The following is a 25,534-nucleotide window of genomic DNA, read 5'->3' on the forward strand; positions in this document are numbered from 1 at the left end:
GAGCTGCGATAGCCTGGAGTGTGAGCACGCACACGAACTGCTGTCCCATCGCTCACTTCAAAGCAGTGAGTGTGTCTGGCTAGGAAGTGACAGCCCTCCCAAAGTCAGCCTCCTTCAGGAAGTTTCTCTGTAGTACTAGTTTGGCTGTTCCATAATCTGACGTCCAACTCTATTGTTTGGTCTATCAATCTGCAATGCACAAAGGATCTTAAAATAACTCAGGGCAAACACAGTGACTTGTTTTTTCCCCTTAAATTCAGGGCTCTGATCTATGAATTTTCTCTACAAATGGCTGCTTTGTTATTTAAGAACACATTAGGCTACCTGGACTGGTCACAATTATGCAGGTGGTTAACACAAATTTTGATACTAAAAATTTCCCCACATTTCAGTTAGCATACTAGAAGCACATCCCTTAGCCACAGAGAGCATATTTCCCTGTGTCTCTCTATTCTTTATGTGACATTTGCCATCTAAAGAACCAGGAGCTCCCTACTTCATGCTCACTAATTTATGATCATGTTCCTGAAATGCATTTGCATTTGTGTAAGTAACTATATGAGATATTACAGTAATGCATTTAATTCAAAGTTTTTTCATTACAAAAATTATATTTATTGGAAAGGCAGGTCAGATTTACAGAAGGATCTTCCATCCACTGACTCACTCCCAAATGTCCACAATGGTCAGAGTTGAGTTAATCCAAAGTCAGGAGCCAGGAGCCTCCTCTGGGTCTCCCACCTGGGTACAGAGTACCAAGGCTTTGGCCCATCCTCTACTGCTTTCCTCAGCCAATAGCAGGGAGCTGGATGGGAAGTGGAACAGCTGGGACATGAACTGGTGTCCATTTCGGATACCCAACTTGCTGGATAAGGACCAGCCAGGTGAGCTATCAATGCTGGCCCCACTCCCCATTTCTTATCTTCTTTAAGGATGGGCAGGAAAGAAACAAAAATTTCTCAATTGGGATTTCCAATTGACATCTGTCCCTTTTACATAAACTGTCACATTTATTTTGTAATGCTTTCAAAACCTGCTTTTAAGATTTGCTTATAAAATAAAAATGAAAAGATGCTGACCTTTGCCTTCAATTCCTTTTAATTTCTTTTTAAAAAATATTTATCTGGGGCCCAGTGCCATTGCCTAGCAGCTAAAGTCTTTGCCTTGAACATGCCAGGATCCCATACAGGCACAGGTTCATATCCCAGAAGACCCGCTTCCCATCCAGCTCCCTGCTTATGGCCTGAGAAAGCAGTGGAGGATGGCCCAAAGCCTTGGGACCCTGCACCTGCATGGGGAGACCTGGAAGAGTTCCTGGTTTTGGACAGGCTCAGCTCTGGTTGTTGCAGTCACTTGGGGAGTGAATCATCAGATGGAAGATATTTCTGTCTGTCTCTGCTCCTCTCTATATATATCTGACTTTGCAGTAAAAATAAATAAATCTTTAAAAAAATTTTATCTGACACATCCTTTACTGTAGGACTTGGGAATTTTTTTTTTTTTTTTTTTTGCATTAGGTTACTTTTTCACATTTTCTTTGAATAAATTGCCTAGGAACATTTAATTTGTAATTTTCCACCAAAACTTAAGTGATAAATGCAACTTCCATCTTAGGAAACTATTAACAACAGCAACAAGAGGCCCTCCCTTTACTTAATGTGGTGAGTGGCATTTTGCCCACATCCTTCCACCCCAAAGTAGCCCAGCAAGCAGGGTTTGGGGTATTTCTTTTGTATTTAATTCCTACTCTACTAACACGGAACCTGCAGGGGGCAGCATGTGACCAGAAGGACAGCCACTGACACCCTTCTGGGTGTTTTATTACGTACACAGAAGAAATGTGTTACTATTAGTATTTTATGTTAAACCATTTATATTCCAGGACATTTATAAGACAAAGAAAATTCTGTACACACACACACACGTTTGAACAGTGAAGTCCCCAGGCTGGCAGAGTGAATGATGAGACAGTGACCTGGCAAGCCCAAGGCAGAAGAGAAACTGGCAGGGTCTGTGACACAGCTGCCCCTCCAGGCCAGGGAGCTGCTTTGGGATTTAAGGACCAGGGCAAGGATGAGGCTCAGGACTGGCAGGCAGCAGGGCAGGGGGATGGTAAGACAGTGAGTAGACTGGGGCCCAGGCCAGGGCACAGAGAGGGCACCAGACAGGAGCTGATAGAGGCACACATCACTATCGTCCCAAGGAAGTCTGTCCTGTTCATGTGTGTTAGTCTGTGTGCAAGAAGAGGAGCCATTTCATCTGTGGCCCACATAAAATCACCCTGGCCAACTTCCTCTACAGAACACACTGGGTCGATGGGTCACATGGCCCGGAACCTGGAACCGAGGCAGCCAATGAACTGTGTCTGCTTTCTTGGGAAGTCTAAACTTACAGTTGGGACTTGGCTGTGCTCCCTGGGAGAACAGACTCAGCCCTGCTAAGTGAGCAGCCGAGTTTGGAAAGACCCTGCGTCCCCACAGCATGAGAAGCCACGCGTGCATCTGAGCCTTACCTTGTGCAACGAGTACCCGGACTCAAAGATGATAGGTGGCAGTAAGAGGAGGAAAAACATATTGGGACGAAACATTTCTTCTTCCTGCAAATACAAAATGGGCAGCTTCAGAGAGTTGGAATTTTGGTAGTAGAAATGGATTTGTAATGAAGGGTCTCTCAGTAGAGACCCTCCCACTCCAGCCCTCAAATAAAACTGCTTTCTAAAATGTAGGATGAGACGTTTTTAAGTGACCAGCAGAAGAAAGAGCACGACGAATTACTTTCAAACACATAGCACTGATTTCTGTCCTGTAGGAAGGAAAGGAAATTCATATAGAAATTTTTTATTCAAAATGAAAAGTTTGAAAAACAAGTACACAAATCAGAATCCTGCAGGATCCCTTTGGGAAGTCAGTCCTACACACACTTCATACAGACCCTCCAGGCTTCTGCCTGACACTCACCATGCTGCCTTCCTAATGAGACAGTCCCTAAACTGGCATCTAGTGACCCGGGCTGTGGTCCATGAAGCTGACTCATTGCCACGCCTTTGATTCGAATGTTTAGTGCCATTATGAAAAGGTATTCTTTTTTTTAAATTATTATTACTGAAAAGTCAGATTTATAGAGAGAAGAAACAGAGAAAGATCTTCCATCCACTGGCTCACTCCTCAAGTAGCCACAATGGCTAGAGCTGAGCTGATCTGAAACCAACAGTCAGGAGCTTCTTATTGGTCTCCTGCATGGGTGCAGGGTCCCAAGGCTTTGAGCTGTCCTCTACTGCTTTCCTAGCCCACAAGCAGGGAGCTAGAAGGGAAGTGAAATAGCTGGGATTAGAACTGGTGGCCATATGGGATCCTGGCAGATGTAAGGTGAAGACTTCAGCCACTAGGCTATCTTGCTAGGCCTGAAACGTATTCTTAATGTGGAATTTCATGTTCCTAATTAACCCATCTCTTTAGTTGCTGGTGACACTGGGGAAAAGCTACTAGTCTTTAAACCCCAAACATTGACATATAATAGGCTCCTTACAATTGCAAAATCAGGCCCCTTTTCATGTGAATAGCTCCATGTCACAAGCTTATGCTTGATTTCTTATCAAAATCCTTATTCAAAAGAAGGATTAAATGTATCCTCACACATGTACAGCTGCTACCATAAAGACTAAAATAACATTCAAAAAAAGGCTCAGAATAGAAGCAAGTGATGATTTCTGAAAAATGCCTTACTAACTCTTAAAATAACAGCATTACAAGCTCATGATGCAGACTGGGGCGACACAAAAAGGAACAGGCTGAGGGCTGTGTTTTGTAGGTCTGTTTTCAGGGTCTGTGTGGTGGGACCACTGCACAGATCCTTTCAGAATGTCCAACACCAAATCCCCTGGGAGAACAGGCCCCTTAGACTGTGGTCTTGCACGGCGCATGTGTCTGTAGCTGCAATGAAGGTAAGAGTCAGGTGGGCCCTACATCCAGCAGTGCAACTGTAAGGGACAGAAAAGGATACATGGTGACTAGCAGAAGGAGGCCACAGGGAGATGGGGACGAGCACCTGGGCAAGGCAGGGTGGCAGCCTCCCCAGAGCTGGGGGGGTGGGGAGGAGTCCCATGAGGACACAGGATCCTGACTTGGGGCTCTCAGGACTGTGTGGGAATGAGTGCATGGCTGGACGCACCCAGCTGGAGGTCATCCCTCACTGCAGCCTCAGGCAGCCATGTCCTCTGCCTTCAGGGAAATGGTCAAAGGCCCAGCCCCTTCTGGCAACATCTCCCCAGTGGGTGGAAGGGATTCCAGGTGGCACTTAGCAGTGTGCACCCAATGCTGTGAAAGCAGGACAACTCAGGCCAGCACTGCCTCCGGCTAAAGCCCTTTCCAGTGTGCCAGTCCACTAGGCAAGACAGCAAAGCCCGGCCTGGGGCAGTGGCAGGAGTCCTTGCAGCTTTGTTTTATTCCACCACTGCTATTTATGCAAACGGCATTGGTTTCTGACATAAACTAAGATTATACGATATACCCATGTGTACATCATCACTCCAATCAAGATACAAGGAAGCAAATTGGGGTAGATACATCAAAAAGAGGATTATCCACCCACAAAAAGAAACTAAATTCTGATGCCTGATACCATGAACCATGGGAACATTCTGCTACTAAAATACACCAGGATAAATTCCACATGATTCTACTTGCATATGGTAACAAGCAGGGAGAAGGGGCGGAAAGCAGGTTACAGGTGATGGGGGGAGTGCGGCAGGGGCAGTGACTTCTCAGTTTGAGATGGAGAAAATTCTGGAAATAGACAGTGGTTCAACATTGTGAAATGATTAATGTTACTGAATGGTACATTTACAAAATGGCTCAACTGGGGAATTTTATATTATGTGTATTTTCCCATAATAAAAAATAGGGGCAGCTAGCCGTTAGGATCTTGGACAGGGAAACCTACAACTCGGCCTGGAGGACTCAGTCCCAGTTCCACACCTAATTCCAGCGTCCTGCTAATGCACAGGCAATGGGTCCAGCAGCTGGGTCCCTGTACCAACTCTGGGCTTTTGTGAGCATCTGGGAAGTGGAACAGCAGATCAAAGTTCTCTCGTAGCCTCGTTGTCTCTCAGAGACATAAAATCCTAAAAACAAACTGCTAAAATGTACACAAATTTAAAAATTCCTATGAAGAAATGCATTGCACACAGACAGTGAAGGCAGAAGGCAGACCCAGCAGGGCAACCTGCAGGCAGAGCTTCGTGGGACGATGCCAGGCTCCTTCATGGCTCTCCTGTCTTCTGCTGCTCCCTGCACACCAGCTGCCAGGAAGGTGTCCTGTTTCCCACTGGTGTCAGCTCCTCCAGGAGGTCACTGGCCAGCATGGCCTAGACAGTTCGTCTTTTCCGCAGGTCAGGAGCTGGCTGCCTGAACAACTCTTTCAGCACTTAATCACAGCATCACCCACTTCATTTTGAAAGAGAACACTGCAGCGGGTAGTGGGTAGGGAATCAGTGACACTGAAGCACATTGGACCGGAGGTGAGAGCCAATCTCCATCAGCTCTGATTGCTCAGCATGAGGTCACCAATGCCAGGCTTCCCTACCACACAGCCAGATGCAGGAAGCCAGCCAACGTGCGGGACTGCAGATCACTAACAGGCCTGATGTTAAGACAGCTTCTGCTTTCTCCAGAAAAGCAACAAGTTCATATTTCTATGTGAAACTGACAGAATTTTATACAGGGTGATAATATCTGGGCCTGGCGCAGCAGTCTAGTGGTTAAAATCCTCGCTTTGCGCGTGCCAGGATCCCATACGGGCACCAGTTCTAATCCTGGCTGCCCCGCTTCCCATCCAGCTCCCTGCTTGTGGCCTGGGAAAGCAGCAGAGTATGGCCCAAAGCCTTGGGATCCTGCACCTGTATGGGAGACTCCTGGCTCCGAATTGGCACAGCTCCAGCTGTTGCGGCCGCTTGGGGAATGAATCAACAGATTCAAGATCTTTCTCTCGGTCTCTTCTCTCTCTGTATATCTGACTTTTCAATAAAAATTAAAAAAATCTTTTAAATAATAATATCTTAAAAGCAAATTAAAAATTTGAATTGCTTTTGCATCACATTTTGATCAAGCGACTTGAAATCAAATCCAACAGATGAGTGGGTAATAACTACCCAGGCAGTATGTCTAGTCTTAGAGAGTGAACCAGCGGATGGAAGATCTTCCTCTCTGTCTCTCCTTCTGTCTGTATATCTGACTTTCCAATAAAAACAAATTAATCTTTAGGAAAAAAAAAAAACCTACAGTGGTCTTTCCATTAGCAACTGACGCTGGGAAAAACCATGCAGGGCCAGGGGTGAAACCCCAGTGCTTGCTCTCTAGCTTGGGGACACTGGCCATGTCACTTCCTTCATCTGGAAAGATGCAGTGGATCTACCTGGCGGATCTACCTCCCCAGGTTGTCTGGAAGACAGGATCAGCTAAAATGTCTCAAGTGCTTTAGCTCCTCAGCACAGACAAACAGGTGTTATCTTAACCTGTCTGAATGGAATTGGGAGCAGTAAACACTGCTTAATCTTTACTGCTAGTTTGCCTTTTCTATCAAGTGAATAAAGATTATAAAAATGCAAACAACAATAAAACAACATTAAGTATGATATTCATGCTTTTACTAAATCTTAAGACAACATCAATGGGACAATAGAAATAGTTTCAGTGACACTCAAGAAATGTTAAGAAAGCCAGCATAATCATCAGCATAGACAACCAAAACTTACAATTACACCAAAAATGCAGCTGAACAGACCTACCTTCCAATTTGCCAGCTTTTTAAACTCTATAATTTTTATAACTGCTCCCATAAGAATACCTAGAAGAGAAAACATGAAGTTTAACATAAACTTAAGATATAGAAAACAAAGCACAGGCTTATTTTTCTAGAGACGCTAAATATCATCCACTACGTCTCCAGCCGGTTTTCACAAAGTTTTACAAGCTCTGTCTAAAAATACAAGAATTAAAATGAGTATGAAGTTTTATCAGCCACATGTGTTTCTCATGTGCATCTCAGACAAACACACTATAATGAAGTCAACAAAATTCTAAGGGCAGGGAGAAAAAGCACTAATAGGCAACTCCAAAGGACCTTGGTCTGGCATGGAAGAGATACTCTTTTTTTAACTTAAAATATTTATTTCAAAATCAGAGTGATAAAGGCAGAGAGAGGGACAGAGTCATCTTTCATCAGTTGATTTACTCTTCTTCATGTCCCTACCAGTCAGGGCTGGACACTGCACTGGGGTCTCCTACGTGGGTGGCAGAGACCACTGGAGCCATCAGCACTACCTGCACTGAGTTCAAATTGGAAGTGGGACTGGGGCTTTAACCCTGGTACTCCAATAAAGGATGTCTTGTCCTAGTCACTGTGCCAAATTGCCCAGCCTTGGCATGGAAGATCTAACACCTGTCATTCTTACAACTTCTACCCATCTTCCATGTGGAACGGCAGGAAGTTTACAAGCTAAGTCTGTAGGCACCATTTTCAAAAAGAATCCAAAATTTTGTTCTCAGCCTCAGATGGCAGCTCTACATTAAATGTTTAGTTAAAGACAAAACACAAATGCTGAGAATAACCTGAAGTAAAAGTTGTTTGGAATTCCTGGAAGAAAACAGACCCTCTTGGCTCAGGCCTGGTTACCCAGAAATGATACCAGCATCCCACATCGGTGCCAGTGTGTATACTAGCTGCTCCATTTCCCATCCAGGCACTGCTCTCTTGTGACAGATCCACTGCCCAGAACCTTGGGAGCAACGCCTTGGGGTACCCTCTGAGGGCTCTATCAAGCCCCAGATTCACAAAGCCAACTGCCCGGGCCTCTCAATAGCTCGGAGCCTGTGCTAGCACAAACCCTCAAGCAGAATGGCACACCTTCTGAGGACAACCCAAAGCCAGCCAGCACCAGCACACCACAGCACACTCCAAGGACTACAAGACCTGGCTTGAAGGGCAGAGTTACAGAGGGGAGACAGAGAAAGGAGGTGGGGAGGGGATGGGTGGATGAGAGAGTTTCCAAATGCTGGTTCACTCCGCAAGTGTTTGTGATGAGCCAATCCAAAACCAGGAGCCAGGAGCTTCTTCTGGGTCTCCCACATGGGTGAAAGGGCCCAAGGGGCTGAGCCATCCTCTGCTATTTTCTCCAGGCCATGGGCAGGGATCAAGATGGGAAGTGGAGCATCTGGCACCCATGCAGGATGCTGGTGCCATAAGCAGAGACTTAGCTTATTTCACCACAATGCCAGCCCCAGAAGCCTTATTCTTTCAACAGCTCCACAAAAATGCTACAACTTGACTCGATTTTTCTCAAAAGAAGATACACGAATGGCCTAAAAGCACATAAGTTCAATTTCCTAAGGCCCATGGCTGAACTTGTATTTCAATTTTTAACCCTTCCCGCACTGACAGTCCTCTGACTGTTTGCTCTTAATGGGGCTTGAAACAAATCTGTTGACCTATGCCACTGTAAGAGTACCCACTGAGAGCCAGCGCCGCAGTGCAGTGGGTAAAACCACTGCTTGCGACATCGGCATCCCATATAGCACTGCTCTGAGTCCCGGCTGCTCCACTTCCAATCCAGCTCCCTGCTAACGAGCCTGGGAAAGCAGCAAAGGATGGCTCAAGTGTTTGGCTCTCTGCCACCCACATGGGAGGCCTGGAGGAAGTCCCCCAACTCCCAGCTGAAAAACAAATAAATTAAAAACTCATTTAATTTTAATTTGGCTTCAATGTATATTCTGTGATCATTTCTGATTACTTCACAAGTGAAACTTCCTTCCATAGTAATAGGTTTCCTTTCTTTCTTTTAAAATTTATCTTTATTGGAAAGGTAGTTACAGAGAGAAGGAGAGACAGAGACAAAGATCTTTCATCTGCTGGGTCACTCTGCAAATGGCCACAATGGCCAGAGTACATCCAATCCAAAGCCAGGAGTCAAGAGCTTCTTCCAGGTCTCCCACGCAGGTGCAGGGTCCCAAGGCTTTGGGCCGTCCTCGACTGCTTTCCCAGGCCACAAGCAGGGAGCTGGATGGGAAGTGGAGCAGCTGGGATTAGAACCTGCACTCACTGTGATCCTGGCACATGCAAAGCGGGCTTTAGCCACTAGGCTATTGTGCTGAGCCTGGCAGATTTCATTTTTAAAGTGTCTTTCTGTCCTACTAAAGCTTAAATCTTTTCCTGGGTAAAACAAACTTGAGTATGACAATGTTACACATGCAGCACAGCAGTTACACATGACAGTCACTGTGCTGCTCTTCCAGAGTCTCTGGCAAGCTTTGTAAAACACCATGTCAGAGTTCACAAAGAGAAGGAGGAAGGGAGTGCTCTTCCACCCAATGACTCACTCTCCAGATGGCTGCAATGGCTGCGGCTGGGGCTTGGGCAACCCAAAGCCAGGAGCCTCTTCTGCGACTGCTTCAGGGGTGGCAGGAGCCCAAGTACTTGGGACATTTTCTGCTGCTTCTCCCAGGCCGTTAGTAGGGAAGTGGATCCGATGTGCAGTGGCCAGGACTTGAATTGGAGCTACATGGGATGCAGCTTAACTCTCGATACCACAATCTGGCCGCAAGTCATCCTGTGAGAGTGATCCTAGGACAACCTATGGGCAGCATTCAATTCAGACCAGAGGGAGGGACGGGCATTGTGATTCAGCTCTCTGTTAAAGCACCTGGAAAAGAGCAGAAGATGGCCCAAGGCCTTGGGGCGCTGTCATTCGGGAGATCTGGATGGAGTTTCTGGTTTTGGTGTGGGGTAGCCTGGCCTATTGCAGGCATTTGGGGAGTGAACCAACAGATAGAAGTCCCCTCTCTAGGTCTCGCCTCCTCTCTGACTGCCTTTCATTAAATAAATACAGCTGGAAAGTAATTAGTTAAGAGTGACGTTCAAAGTTAAATCTCATCCATTTGTTCTGTAGGAGAAAGTAATTTATGTCACACAATTGGCCACTGGGGGGAAATTCTATCTAAAATATAACACTGGACACTGATCCTCAAGTTACAAACTTGCATGTATTACTAATTCCATGAAAGTGTCACGATACATTTAAAAATATATATCAAAAAAAGAAAAGAAAAAGAAAATCAAAACCATACCACCATAAAGTAGTGAGATTAAAAAGAAATAGAAGCACAATTCTGGCATTTTCTTTTGTCTCCAGGGGATGTCAGGCACACGTCACCACAGACGCCTCTGGATTCAGAGCACTGGGGATTGCTAAAGGGGTGTGTAGAGCCTCTAGGCCCAGGATTTGTCACTTTCAATCACTTCTAATCCCCAAGGGAATCCTGCAGGGAGGAGGGCTCCGGCAGCTGAAGCAGCTTAGCCAGGAGCTCAGGGCCAGCCGTGGCACAGGTCTGCCAGCTCCCAAGCACACCTCATGATGGCAAGACTCTACGGATGCGAGACAGCCTAGCTGCTCTGAAAGGCTAGTGCTCATCTCCCACCCAAAGGACACTGTGGGACCCTCAGCATCACAGCAGACAAGTCTTCCTGATCCTTCTAGCTCCAGGGGCAAGGCTTCAAGTGTATGAACAGCAAGGCTGCACAAACTGTGTAGAGCACCACCCTCCTAACCCCAGTAAAAGTACACACACTCATACTCGTAAATTTGCACTGCACTAAACACACATTGAGGCTGGGCATCAAGCACTACACTAAAAGGTAAGATCAGCACTATTTGAGTTCATTTTCACAACCCTACAAAACCCAGGCCACACAGATAATTGCTAATTAAAAGTTTACTTATTTATTTATTTGAAAGTTGTTACACAGAGAGGAAGAGAATCAGAGATCTTCCACCTGTTGGTTCACTCTGCAGATGGTCACAATAACCATGGCTGCACCAGACTGAAGCCATGAGCCAGGAGCTCCATTCAGGTCTCTGCATGTGGCTGCAGGTGCCCAGGAACTTGGGCTATTTTCTGTTATTTTCCCATGTGCATTGGAGGGCAACTGGCTCAGAAGTGGAGCATCTGGAACTTGCACCAGTGCCCACTGAAATGCTGCATGTGGCAGCTTATTCGGAGGTACTACAGTGCCAATCCCAGATAATATTACTAGCAGCAACAATTATTGATTGCTGGGAGGTAGGCATTACAACAAGTGGTTTCCAAATGTCACCTGCTTAACGTCTAATTCTGTGAGTTCATCTGGGTTTCACAGGTGAGGAAACTGAGGCTGTGGCCCAGGATCACTTAGGTAGTATTCAACAGATCCAGAATTGTGTTAAAGAGGAAGTATTATATTTTTACTTCATTATGTAACAGATGCATATGGTACAAAACTTAAAAGGTAGAGAGGAGTATAAAAAGCCTGTGGAAGGGTGGGTGTTTGGCCTCCTGGTTAAGATGCTGGTTAAACTCCTGCATCCACATCTGAGTGCTTATGCGGATGACCTGGTTCCACTTGTGATTTTGGCTTCCTGCTAATGCAGAGCCTGCGAAGTAGCAGCAAGGTCTTCTTGGGGCTGGGTCCCCGTCACCCACACGGGAGACCTGGATCGAGTATCTGACTCCCGAGCTTGGGTGGCAGGCACACAGCGAGTGAACCAGTAGACGGAATCTTACTCTCACAAGCAAACAGACCAACATACAAACAGCACACAGTGAAGACTCGTCTCCCTCATCCCTGTCTGCTCATCTCCTTCCCAGGTCCCCAGTGTCGCCAGCTCCTGGGTAACTGCACATTTCTTCTGTGACCAGCCCCTGGTCCTCCCTCACTTTATTTACACTGCAAGCATGCATGTGCACATCCAGCCGTTCCTAAGACAAACAGGAGGAGAGTTCCCACACTTGACTGATTTTTTTTTTTGAACATCACTCTCTGGAAAGCCATTCCACAGCGAGCTAGGAAGCACTCCCATCCTGCTGTTGTGCTAATGGCTATGGCACTCCATGACATTCATGCACCACCCGACAGCCTGTAAGGGGCACTCAGATTGTTCCCAGCTTTTCGCTATTGTCACCATTGTCATCTGAGTAAACAAGCATTTCACCTGTGTGACATCCCCATGAATAGCTGAGGGGTGAGGTCTGGGGTGGAGGCATTTTTCATTTTGTAAAGTTTGCCTTCCGTGGGCCATTGCCCCAACCCAGATGCCGCTGAGCACTGGCTGCTATAGCTCCCCACTGGCCCCTTCCCCAGCAGTGTCCTTAGCAGCTGCAGAGCACCTTATGGTGGAAGCTGCACACATGCTGGTAGCCAATGGCTGACTGACCGGGGCAGAGGTGGGCAGGGCTCAGAAGCCAGTCCCTTACTTTAACTAGGGTCAGCTTTCCCACCCATAGCAGCTGGCCCAAGGGGTGTGCCCAGGAGGAGATGCTGAGGTCCTGGACCACAGACGGAGTGGGGCACAGCAGAAGGCGGGAAGGTCTGTTCATTTGCATACTTGGGGTTGGATTTGATACCTGCCAAGGCCCACAGTAGAAACTCAGTGCTGACAGGGTTCCCGGAAGAAGTAATGGCCATATTAACTGAAGCAGAGGTTCCAGGGAGGGACTGAGAGGTTCAGAGAAGGGTAGGCATTTGGCACAGCAGTAAAGCCACCACTTGAGATAGACACATTCCACAGTGGAGGGTCTGGGTGCCAGGCCTGGATTCCCAGCTTCTGATAAATAAGCCCTTGTACCCACACAGGAGGCCTGGATGGACTCCTGGCTCCTGGCTTCAGCCTGAACCAGGCTTGGTTATTGCGGCCATCTAGGAAATGACCCAGAGGATGGGAGATCTCCAACTGTCTCACTCTCTTTGTAACTCTGCCTTTCAAATATATAAATAAATCTTTAAAACAAAATGTTTGGAGGTTCAGAGATGTGAGTATGCAAAGAAAGACCTCTGCACAGGACTGGAAGACTCCTACAGTAACTAGGTTCCTGGAGAGGGCCTGCAGGAGCAATCACCAGGAAGCAATGGCCAAGGGACACCCTTCTCCCCAGGGGTTGAGAGGACACAGGCTTCCCAGCAGCACTGGGCAGCAGGGAGGACTGGGGAGTCAGGGAGGAATGGCAACAGAATTCTGGGAAGGCAGAGGCAAATGGAAACATTTAAGGGCAAAGGTGCAAAGCCCAGTGGAGCCTGACTTGCAGGACCAGAGGGAGGGATCCTTGCTTAAGTACACATAATGGGCAAGGACCATAATACACATAATTGGAAACATGCATAACGGGAACGCATGAGGAGATGGGAAATCACAATCCACTGCCCCATTCCTAGACCACAGCCAGGTCTCAGACCCAGAACCCAAAGCCCCGCCCTCTTGAGGAGGAGCCCATGGGGCCAGCAAACACTGGACACCCAACTGACAGCTATCAACAGCAGTGGGTCCACGTCCATTCACCCACCCCACAGTCAGTTCCTCAGTTGCAGGGTCATACTCCACAGTTGGCAGAGTTCTCACGTCAACTCCCTGACCTACCCAGTCACTGTAGTAGGGAAGGTCAAGTCCACAGGCCTCAAGCTGTTCCCTAACTCTCTGGCCAGGCCAGTGAATGAAAACCAACACAGCACCCATTGAAGGGTGGAGACTACCACGGCCCTCGAGCACTGGAGAACACAGGGGCAGTGAGCCACACTCAGTGCAAAGAACCAAACCCAAGCCTGTGGTAGATTATATAATATATATGTATATAATACATATATATTACATATATAATATATATATAATACCTTGTAACCAATCACAAATAACTTTTTGAAAACAGTTTTAAATTAACAGCTTCACAACTTCCTTTTGAAATAAAGATGTCTTCACTATGCTGGCATCTCCGAGAGACTGATGTATAAAATACAAATTATACATGATAAAAATGCCAAGTCATGAGGTTATGACTATAAAACCAAGATGGTAACGCAAGGCTCCAGGTGAAAGTGTACACTTATCACCCCCAGAGCACATGTTTGGCCGATGGTAGCCAAACAGCAACAAGACATCACAGAATAAATGGTCCCTCTGGTTCCTGTTTGCACAACCACTGAGGCCAAGAGACTGGGCTGGCTTGCAGGGTAGGAAGGATGCAGTGCTTAAATTGCTGGCTGGGACACTCACAATCTATCAGGGTCCCTGGGTTCAAGTCCCAGCATTGCTTCTGAAGCAGCTTGCTGCAGTGTGCACCCTGGGAGGTGGCAGGGGATGGGTCAGGTACTCGAGTCCCTGCTGGCCATGTAGACTGAGTCCAGGCTGCTGGTTTTGGCCTTACCTGGACTTGACTTTTGCAGGCATTTGGGGAATTAACCAGCAGATAGAACATATCTCTCTCTCTTTCCCTTTCAAATGAATATATTCAGTTACTAAAAATTAGAACCATTCTTACAACTCTTTCTTGGATCTGGCAGCCTAGAAAATCCTCAGAGGCTCCTGCAGCTATCTTAACCTGATAGCTGACTGCACTTCGGCACTAAGGCAGCTACTCCAACACCAAGACAGGCTCCTCTCCAACCAAAACCAAAGTACCCCAGGAGCATTTTAAGCTGCACCAACCTTAGTTAGACTCCGATAGTCTTAAAAGCAATGAAAGCTATAACACATTGCGATTTTCCTTTGGTAAGCTTTCAAAAGTTGTTTTTGTTTTTTTTTTTTTCCGCAGAACTTAAGTGCCATTAGAACACAATTGCTGTATCTGTTTTTCCCAGAATTACTTTCAGTCAGTAATTCAGGAACTGAGTGACTTTCCCCCCACAATATTCCACTTAAAACCCTTCCTGCTAATGTGTCAATCCCCTGGGAGAGCAGGAAGTTGGATCACAAGTGGAACTGAGAACAAACCCAAGGATTCTAACGTGGGACGCAGGCGTGCCAAATGGCATCTTAATTAAACCACTGCACAGAAAGCCCACCCTGATGACGTGAAAGACAGCTGATGGTCATTTGGAATTACAGCAAATTCCAACAGGAAACATGCTCTCCCGGTGCCAACCCCATCGCTAGAGGACTACACGCTCAGAAGGAACTTCGGGGGCCGGTGCTGCAATGCACCCGGTTAACCTGATGCTGGCATTCTTATGGATATGGGTTCACGTCCTGGCTCCTCCATTTCCGATCTAACTCCCTACTAAAGGTCTGGGAAAGCAGCAGAAGATGAACCAGGCGTTTATTCCTAAAAAAAGGAAAAGTTTCACTTTTTTCTGGCAGTTTCATCTGGATTCTTTTTATACACAAGAGTTGTAAATTCTCAAAACAGTGGATATCTCAATATTTTTTAGGATTAATTCATTTTTCTTAGAAAGGCAAATTTTAGAGAGAAGGAGAATCAGAGAGAAAGATCTCTGTCCACTGGTTCACTCCCCAAGTGGCCACACAATCAGAACTGAGTTGATGAAGCCTCCTCTGGGCCCTCCACGTGGGTGCAGGGTCCCAAGGCTTTGGGCTGTCCTCTCCTGCTTTCCCAGGCCACAAGCAGGGAGCTAAATTGGAAATGGAGCAGCCAGGACATGAACCAGTGCCCATTTGAGATCCTGTTGCATGCAAGACAAGGATTTAGTGCTGGGCTACCGCACTGGACCCATATCTCAATATTTTATTACACTTTATTTAGACAAAAACATTCTTCCAATTTTTCTTGCTCTGATAAGGAAGTATTTAGATAGTTTTTCCAGCATTCCTAAGTTCTAGCCAGATATCCCCTAATATAACAGAAAATACTTTCTGGATTCCAGTACATTCCTCAATGCTGCTACAGCACCTGAGTTAGCAAAAAAGTATGGGAAGAAGTAACAGAGGAGGCACCCCTAAGAACCTGGGAAACGTCAGGTATTAATAATCTGGCTAGGTCTGAAGCAAGGCCTACCTAAAGGACTTGGGTTACATGAGCCACTGGTGGGGGCACTCCACTCCCACCAACCTGTTTTCTTTGATTCAATCTGAACTGCATTTTTGTCCTCCCTTGAGTTCTAGATTAGCAAAGATGCTTTAAGCTGCAAGCAGAGGTGACTAAGTGAGAGCTGCTTATTAGGTAACCAGCGCAGCACCAACAGGCAGCTCCAGCGCTATCAATCCACCAGAAATGGTGATGCTATAAAGACTCCAAGCTTCCATCCACCCCCTGGTAATTCTTAGCGTTCTGGCATCTGTCTCTAAGTCACAGTGGCTTCCAGATGACTAACCAATGCTCCAGGCACCACATTCCAGTTCAGCAGCACCCAAGGCATGAGGGCGCACTCAATCTATCAGAGGACCCACCATCTCGGCACGTTTCTCCTGAGTGGGTCCTGCCTTGCCTCCCTTACTTGTTCCAACCAATCACAACAGGCTGACTAAGATCAGAGTTGGCTCATAGGTGCTCTGCCTTCTTGAACATGCTGGGAGAAGACACCTGACTGAGCCCAGGAATGCGGGAGGCAGCCTTCTTCCCGGCAGTCTGGAGGCCGCTGCCCTGGCCCACAGCACAGGAGTAGATTCCTGGCCCTGGCTCCTAACTGTTAGGCTTCACAGATGCTGGAAGGAGAGATGGTAGCTCAAGCAATGGGGCTCCTGGCTCCCATGCAAGTATCCATACTGGCTTCCTAGCTCCTAAATCCGGCCTGGCCCAGCAGCAGCCCCTGCAGGCATTTGAAGAGTTGAAACAGCAGACAGGAGCTCTTCATCTCCCTCTCCATCTCTCTGCTTCTCAAAAAGCGATTGCATCTTCAAGAAAGATGGGCAAAATAAACACTTCTTGAATAGGGAAGCAGTGATATCTGCTGTAGGTCTGAACACAAACACTGGAACTCAGTGAGCTGCAATTATGCAGACATTCAAGAGGCAGCGAGGGGCTCGACAACCCATAGCAGATGATGAATGTGAGCCTTGCCTCACAGCAGAGGCCAGTGTATGCCCAGCGGGGTTCCCGGAGGAGCAGGGGCTGAGGAAAGGTGAGCTCACAGATGGACTTCCACATGGGCACCCACCCTTCTTGGGTCCAGCGTCCTCTCCTGTGGAGTGGCATCCTGACCCCCTTAGAGCAGGTCCCAGCAAGGTTCAGGGAGGTCAGAACCTTGTGGAGCCCTGTGGTTCCTCACATGGGGAAGGCACTCAAAAGCTGGACGTCATCGTGGCGGCTTTTCTAATGGGGAGCAGGCCTAAGCACTTACCTAGAGAAACAACAGCAACGCTCTCTGGCAAGAAATGCAGTCTGTACCTGATGAGAAGATGCACCAGTATGATGCAGATCGCTGCAGGGGGAAAAAAGACACCATTAAAAAAAGTTCAGTTACGAATAATAAGAGCTAAGTTCAAGGCAGTGGTTGTTTCAGGGGCCGTCAGAGAAATGCACAGGTGGAAAGGACCCAAAGGATTTCAGTTGTAGTTTGAATGTCTTACTTCTTAGCCTGGAGGTATAAGTAGCGGGGTAATTACACTTTCTCTAAACATTTCTCTACGTGCCTTAACTACAGTTCACTTTCTAGTGGCTCCTGGAAGAGGAACAGAAATCTAATACAGGTTCTGGTCAGGCAGTGTCACACTAAGCAAGTGGGGAGTGAAGTAGCAGATGGGGGATATCTCTCTCTCTCATAAATAAGCAAAATTTTTAAAAATACTTATTTATTTATTTGATAGGCACAGTTAAAAATGGCTGAGGCTGGGCCAGGCCAAAGCCAAGAGCCAGGAACTCCATCCAAGCCTCTCACGTGAGTGGCAGGGACCCAAGGACTTGGGCCATCTTTGGCTACTTTCCCAACAGGTATATCAGAAGTACAGCAGCCAGGACTTGAACCAGCATTCACATGGGATGCTCACATCACAGGCAGTGGCTTAACCTGATGCATTACAATGGCAGTACCAATCAATTTTTAAATTTTAACTGAAATCCTTTTAAAAACATTTAGAATTATTCACAATACCCTGATTTGGCTAAAGGTTCTCAACTTTTTTGAAGCAAGGATCAGCTGAAAGATTCTCCAAGGTACGGAGCAAGTCAACGGAATCAATCACTTACACGAGCATAACTGCAACAGACCGAGCTGACAGGGAGGATTTTCAAGTAAAGGCATTTTACCAACAGCAAAGGTCAATACTGCAGTTTGGTGAACAGAGCAGGAGACCAACGCTCTTGCTAACAGGGTACGCCTGCGTACTGCCTTCTCAGGAGGGCACCTGGGAGTCAGGACTGTGTCCAAGGCTGTTTTACTGAACCCACCAGAGTACCCTCTGCGTCAGCCGTGATCACCACCCACTCCTGTGACGATGGAGCAGGAAGCTTAGCATGACAGTAATGCCCTGGTGGCAGACGTCACACCACGAAGTGAGCCCCCTAGGCCCTTCACCACAGGGCACCCCCTCACTCACTCTGCCCCGCCCCAGCTGTCTGCTGTCACTGCTTACCTCCAAGAGGGGACAAGGCTAAGGTGGAGAAAGAAAATACTCTAAAAATACTCTTGTGATTCTTTTTTAAAGGAAAAAATTTAAAAAGATTTATTTTCATTGCAAAGTCAGATATACAGAGAGGAGGAGAGACAGAGAAGATCTTCCGTCCGATGATTCACTCCCCAAGTGGCCCCAACAGCTGGTATTGCGTCAATCCGAAGCCAGGAGCTTTTTCCGGGTCTCTCACGTGGGTGCAGGGTCCCAAGGCTTTGGGTTGTCTTCCACTGCTTTCCCAGGCCACAAGCAGGGAGCTGGGGGAAGCAGGGGTGCCGGGATTAGAACCAGCGCCCATAAGGGATCCCAGTGCATTCAAGGTGAGGACTGGCCACTGAGCCAGGCCCTTAAAGGAAATTTAAACAACTTGCATGGTTGTCAGCTGGCCACCCTCAGAGCCCTCACTGACAGACTAGATTTTTTTCAGTCCCACCAGAAAACAGCAGGTGGCCAGAGAAAGGAAACAGTTGTAAATATAGAAGATTCTGTCCTCCTTTCACTCTGAGCTCTAAACTGTCAATCTGTGGTCTTATTTTCATATAAACATTTAACCAAGTTAGAAAATCATGCTTCAAACACGTAGGGTGAGAAACATCACTCAGGGTAGAAGCCCGGCCTGGGCTCCAGGCACTGCCAGTGTCTGGGGACAACAAGAGGCAGGTAGAGGCCGACACCACAGAGCAGGGAACCGAGTCCACGTGTGCTTCCCCTCTGGGGCAGCCGGGGTGCACCAGCTCCATTAGAATGCCTACTTTCCTAGTCCAACACCTACAGCGGCATTCAGAGCAAACAGGCGTAAGGCTCATCCGAGCTGGGGAGCGGCCTTCAACCATCAGAACAAGGCAGAGAACAAGGCAGTAAAACAACTCTTAGAGCGGAATGTATGTGCAAATCCTCGAGCTGATAAAGGTCTAGTGCCCAGAACTCTTAACAATTCAACAACAAAGAGACAAATCAGACCATTGAAACCGAACCAGACATTCCCCCGGGCAGGATCAATGGCAGCTCAGCATCACTAGTGAGAAGAGTGGTCATCGCTAGGAGCTGTGACCTCACACCCACTCCCTGTTGGCCATCATTTAAAACAACAATGGCAAGAAGGTGAAGACACTGAAGGCCTAGTAAGATGCTTTAGATATATGGAAACGCAGCTTATCAGCTCTGGAGAAAGTTAAATACAGAATAACTACTAGATGCCAGAATTCCATTCCTAACTAAATGGCCACACGCCAGGATCCCATATGGGTGCTGGTCTGTGTCCCGGCAGTCCCAGTTCCCTTCCAGCTCTGGTTGTTGCCTGGGAAAGCAGTCGAGGACGGGCCAAAGCCCTGGGACTCTGGGCCCACATGGGAAACTTGGAAGAAGCTCCTGGCTTTGGATTAGCTCAGTTGTGGCCGCTAAGGCCTCTTGGGAAGTAAACCAGCATGTGGAAATCTCTTTTTCTCATTGTCTCTCCTCTGTAAATGTGACTTTCCAATAAAAATAAGTAAGTCTTTAACAAAATAAAAAGTTCATCACAGCACTATTTACTACAGCATTGCAAACAACTCAAACGCTCATCAAATGATGTTTGAAAAAAACATAAAGCAGTCTAGCCACAGGAGCGAATGGTGGAATGGCGGCCACACACAGGCTTCCCCGCACATGGCACTTGAAGACCTGTTAAGGACACACCAGCCACAAAAGGCCACATGCCACATGCTTCCTTTTATGAAATAATACAGAGGTTAATTCTGAGACAGAAAGCAGAATACGGTTTCCAGAGAAAGAGGGAAATGAGGAACGATGGCTTTCAATGGTTTTCACTATGTTTTGTTTTGTTTGTTTGTTTGTTTGTTTAAGATGTAGAGAGAGCGTTTTCATCTAGACAAGCACAGGAGGAAGTAACTCAACCCAGGGCAGGGACCAAGGGACTTGAGCCACCACCTGCTGCTTCCCAGGGAGTTAGACTGGGGAGCAGTGCCAGCACTTGAAGCCAGACACTCTGATACAGGATATGGGCAACGCAAATGTTAGCCCAATGCCTGCCGCTACCCACATTTTCCTTTCAGGGGCCAATGCTGTGTCACTGTGAGTAAAGCCACTGCCTATGGTGCTAGCATCCCAGGTGAGCATCAATTCCAGTCCTGGCTGACTCGATTCCAATCCAGCTCCTTCCTGGAACAGCAGCAGATGTGGGAGAAACTGAAGAAGCTCCTGGCTCCTGGTTTTGAACCAGCCCAGCTCTGGCCACTGCAGCTATTTGGGAGTGAAGCAGCGGATGGAAACTCTGTCTCACCCTGTAACTATTATTATTATTCAAATAAATAAAGAAATCCCATCTATGATCAAACTCCAAACCATATGTATCCATCAAGGTATATATGTTTATGAATACCGCATGCACGTACAAGCACACGGCTTCACGAACACTTCGAACGGAAACAGAGTAAGAAGAAACCAACACGCCTGTCTGGCATGGATGGGAGAGACACACAGACTCCCATAAATCATGTGCTTCTAATTGTTCATGTCTGCAGCAATAATTATGCACAATGCATGAAAAGCTCAGACATGCCAACTGTAATAACTCCATTACTTTAACACTACATAAAATACACAAGCCAAGTGATGTTAATTGTTAACTATGCTTTCTGTCACTAACAATGATTCACCACAATTGCTTGCGTAGCCCAAGATCAGCAAGGACTAAACACGTCAACAGGTTTCAAGCTTCTACACGTCAAATGGCTTGAGTGCTGGCAAACCCTCTCAGCAAAGAACACGCCCTGGTGCCGTGACATGCTCGTGACACGGAAGTCAGATTTTTCCTGGGTGGGTCCGGCATGGTAGCCTAGTGGCTAAATTCACCTTGCATGCCTAGGATCTCATATGGGTCTGCTTGTGGCCTGGGAAAGCAGTCGAGGACAGCCCAAAGCCTTGGGACCCTGCACCCACGTGGGAGACCCAGAAGAGGCTCTGGGCTCTTGGCTTTGAATCAGCTAAGCTCTCGCCATTGCAGCCATTTGGGGAGCAAATCAACAGACAGAAGATATTCCTCTCTTTCCTCCTGTCTGAATATCTGACTTTGCAATTAAAAAAAAACAACAACAACAACACAGAATTTCCCTGTGTTTCACTAAAATTCTTCCAGGTCAGGAGTTTCTGAGGCCTGGCTCTGGACTAACTGATGCAATGACATCACTACATTTAACCATAGTTCATACAGACTACTCGGCGAATTAACAAGTGACCTATTAACAGCAATTGATTGTATTCATCAGATTTACACTGTGTGGACATACAATCATACAGTAATACAAATATATTAGAACAGTTAAAGAAAAATGCCTTTAAATCTACCTAAAAAGCCCAGTGGCCAAGAAGCTGCTTTGGATGCCCACCTGGCATGCTGGAGGGCTTGGGTTCCAGCCCAGGGTCTGCTCCTGATCCCTGTTCCTGTGCGTGCAGCCTGAGAGTCCTCCCACATCTGACAGCTCCAGCAGCTACGTCCCTGCCACCCATATCAGAGACTTGCTCTGAGCTGCTAGCTTCTAGCTGTTGCAGGCACTTTGGGGATCACAGCTCTCTCTAATCAAGTAAATAAATAGGAATGTAAAGAAAGCAAATATCGAGGCCGGCACATTGGCTCAGCCAGCTAATCCTTGTCTTCCAAGCACCAGCAACCCATATGGGTACCAGTTCACATCCCAGCTGCTCTAATTCCCATCCCACTCCCTGTTTACAGCCTGGGAAAGCAATGGAAGTTGCTCTAAGTCCTTGGGACGCTGCACCTGTGTGGGAGCCCTGGCTCCTGGCTTCAGATCGGCTCAGCTCTGGCCATTGCAGCCACTTGGGGAGGGAATCATAGGATGGAAGATCTTTCTTTCTTTCTCCTCCTCTCTGTATATCTGGCTTTCCAATAAAAACAAATAAATCTTTAAAAAGAAAAGAGAAGAAGAAAGAACACTTCATTTCATTCCGCTAACGCACACTGACCTGTAAGCGGAGACACCAACTCATACACTGCTGAGGGACTCACAAGAATAAAACAAAACCATGAATCACAATCAAAATCCTGAATGTTCCTGCAGACACTGGGTTTATGATCTTTGGAGAGCAGACAATCCAAGAGAAACATGCATCTCTGTTAAACACAGACCATCGCTTTCTGACCCCTGAACAGCAGGAAGGGTTTTGTCAGAATTAAAAAGTGCATTGTTAAAACCTGTTCTACAGTCTCTAACACAGGTCAAACTTAAATGGTCCACACCCCGAAAGTTACTCAGAAAGTTTTACCTGCCTTTTATGTGCTCTCAAGTATCAAGCTAACAGCAACATAAATGGACTTGTCCTACTCTTTAAGCCTGAAGGAAGGCTTCCCGGTCTAAAGATTTAAGAAAAGAAGTGTCAGGCCCAGCGCAGTGGCCTAGTGGCTAAAGTCCTCGCCTTGAACACCCTGCGATACAACAGGGCCTGTCACGATGGCCTACCAGCTAAAAGTCCTTGCTTTGGACACACCGGGATCCCATATGGGCACCAGTTCTAACCCCAGCGGCTCCACTTCCCATCCAGCTCCCTGCTTGTGGCCTAGGAAAGCAGTCGAGGACGGCCCAAAGCCTTGGGACCCTGCACCCACGTCGGAGACCTGGAGGAAATTCCTGGCTCCTGGCTTCGGATCGGCACAGCACCGGCCGTTGCACTCACTTGGGGAATGAATCATCAGACGGAAGATCTTCCTCTCTGTATCTCCGCCTTTCCAATAAAAGTAAATAAATCTTAAAAAAAAAGTTTTAGAAATGGCACTACACAGATAGATGCTATGATTTCAAACACAGTGACTTTCTCTAGCAATTCTCTGACCATTTCCCAGCACCTAAATATAAATGTGGAACAAGTCGCACTTTTCCTTAGAATGGTTCTACCAGCCTTCACTGAAATAGATAAGAAAAGCCCAGTTCTACCTTTCACTTTTCTGAAAGATTCAATCTAACAAGACACGTGGTTGAAGTATGCATAAAGGAAACCAGAGCCTGGCTGTGCCAAACTTTCCTTTCCCTAAGAGACTGGCCAAGCGCTGCCTTTGCACAGAAAAAGGAGCCTCCCATTGTGGTGGCAGGAACTCAAGTGGAAACAGAACAGAAGGACTGGGCAAAGGGCAGGGACGGGGCTGCCCATTTGGACAGAGCCCGGGCACACACACGGTGGCAAGACCGTCTCCGCATTCACCTAAGACGAGCAGGCTGAAGAAAATGGTCATGCCACTCGACTGCTCCTCCTGCTGAGCCTGCTCCCCAGTCTGCACGGGGAGGATGGGCTTGGCGGGGGTCGGAAGCACCAGTCTTGTCGTGACACCCAGGGTGCTGTGCAGGGTGACGTTGAAACCCTCGTGCGTTGCATTGGGGAACCTGCCAGAAGACGGAAAGCAGAGCAGAATAAAAACAAAGAACCCTGAAGCCTCAGTCTCCCCGCCTCTGCCCCCAAACCAGAAAGAAGCTGCAAAAGAGTTCTGTGGGACTCACAAGGCCCAAAGGAGAAGGCACTTGGGGATCTGGGCATCGGGGGACAGGTGCAAAGGGGATCAGGACTGCTGTGGAAAGGAAGGGTGGCCTGTTACATGGCACCTGCTGCTCTCCTCGTGGTCCAAGGTCCCATATTTTTTATTTAGCACCTTCGCTTCTCCAGTTTACAGGTTATGTCTGCAAGCTGAAGATGCCAGGCAACACATGGCCAGCTGCGTTCAGGGTCTGTTCAGCTGGCTCAACCCACCCTACAAAACTCCCTCTCAAACTTTAAAAGCTGTTTACTCTTCTGCAATAGCTCCCTCCACCCCATCTCTATTTACAGTTTACACTCTGAGGTGGGATGGTGAGCTGTGACTGTAAGTTAATCATCATGCCCTCTGCTCCATTCCTTGAACCAGGCATCACGTGAGTGAGGTCACTGTTTACCTGTGAGTCACCCAGGCTTGGAGATATTGTGTAACTTGCCTAAGATCTCAGTCACAGGGCAGACTCAAGCCTCGAACCTAAGAACCGCTGGGTTGTCTCCCCTTGCTGGGCTCTGATCTGTCTCAGACAGGGACCCCGTTGGGTGATGGAAGCTGCCTTTAATGACACGGCTCTCAAGAGGCCGAGAGCCACATCCGAAAGTTGCAGGGAGGGAGTCCAGTGTCGTTTTAGAGATTCCTTGTTAAACATTCAATACACACACAGGGCATGCTGGCCACGCCCACGGTTCCCTGCCGGAATGCCCACCCTCCCGAGGCCAGTTCGCTGCCAAAGCTCCCGCCCTCCAAGCCCTCCTCCACTCTAGACACCAACCCTCCCGTGAATGCAAGTTCGGGCTCCCTGCCCTAACACCTTCCCACTCCCCCCACAGCACTCCTCAAATCCTCCCCATCTGTGAGCTTCTCTCCCCCACCATCATGCAAGCTCCCCGGGGGTGTGGAGGGGGCTCCCGGGTCGGCCTCCTCCTCTGCACTGTGCCGTGAATGAGTGGATGGCCAACAGCCAATGAATGAATGAAACCGTGGAGGCGACAGACACGAAAACTGCTTGTTACAGAGCACGAGGCGCCTGGCCAAGGAAGGGATGGGAGTGAAGGGGAAACCGGGAAGACTTCCAGGAGGAGGAGGCAGGGTTGAGTAACCTTCAGATGACCGGAAGCTGGGGCACTGGGGAAGAGGGTTACGGTTTTGCAACACGGGCTCCGGGGTCTGGGCGGAGTGACACATTCCCCCAGCCCCAGGGCCGTCCGATCTCGGGGACACTGCAGGGCCCAGGCCCGCCCATCCCACCCTCCTCGTAGGCGCTAGCACGATCAGTCCTGGCCAATTGGCACAGGAACCCCGCCTTCTGAGGCCAGAGGGCGACCTGAGGAACTAAGTGTCACCCGCCAGGGCCCAGCCCTGCCTTCGCCTCCGCCGCCCAGGAAAAGCCCACTCACTCCTCTTCCGCCATCTTCTCCCCCAGCCTGCCGAGCCTCCAAGACCACCGAGTTCGGAGCCGCGGGGCTAGCAGGACCTGCTTTTGCTTCCGGCTTCCGCTGGAGGCGCGGGCGGGCCGGCTAGCAGGGGGCGGGGCCTCCGCCCTGCGTGGGTGACCCTCTGTCCCTTCGTCTCCATGGCCTGAGGGTGGGAGGAAGCGCGTGGGAGGACCCTCCCGCGTGACCGGCTGGGGCCACATGATGGAGTGATCCCCT

The 25,534-nt window shown here is 48.0% G+C and overlaps 1 protein-coding gene across 4 annotated transcripts in view; it reads right to left on the reverse strand.

The window, feature by feature from the left end:
* SLC9A8 (solute carrier family 9 member A8) overlaps positions 1-25,363 on the reverse strand; it is a 58,897-nt gene extending 33,534 nt beyond the window's left edge. For 2 of the 4 annotated variants that reach the window (XM_040981328.1, XM_040981332.1), the window contains exons 1-5: positions 25,280-25,363; positions 23,561-23,739; positions 17,086-17,166; positions 6,782-6,840; positions 2,513-2,596 (exon numbers count right to left, since the gene is read on the reverse strand). In XM_040981328.1, coding sequence (XP_040837262.1) covers positions 2,513-2,596; positions 6,782-6,840; positions 17,086-17,166; positions 23,561-23,739; positions 25,280-25,293 — 417 coding nt within the window. In that variant the 5' untranslated portion in view covers positions 25,294-25,363. The remainder of the gene's footprint in view (positions 1-2,512; positions 2,597-6,781; positions 6,841-17,085; positions 17,167-23,560; positions 23,740-25,279) is intronic. The other 2 variants (XM_040981330.1, XM_040981331.1) reach the window with 1 other exon arrangement.
* Positions 25,364-25,534: the final 171 nt, after the last annotated feature.

Source organism: Ochotona curzoniae, unplaced genomic scaffold (genome assembly GCF_017591425.1).
Source record: "Ochotona curzoniae isolate NIBS_2020 unplaced genomic scaffold, NIBS_Ocur_1.0 contig_3520, whole genome shotgun sequence".
NCBI lineage: Eukaryota > Metazoa > Chordata > Mammalia > Lagomorpha > Ochotonidae > Ochotona > Ochotona curzoniae.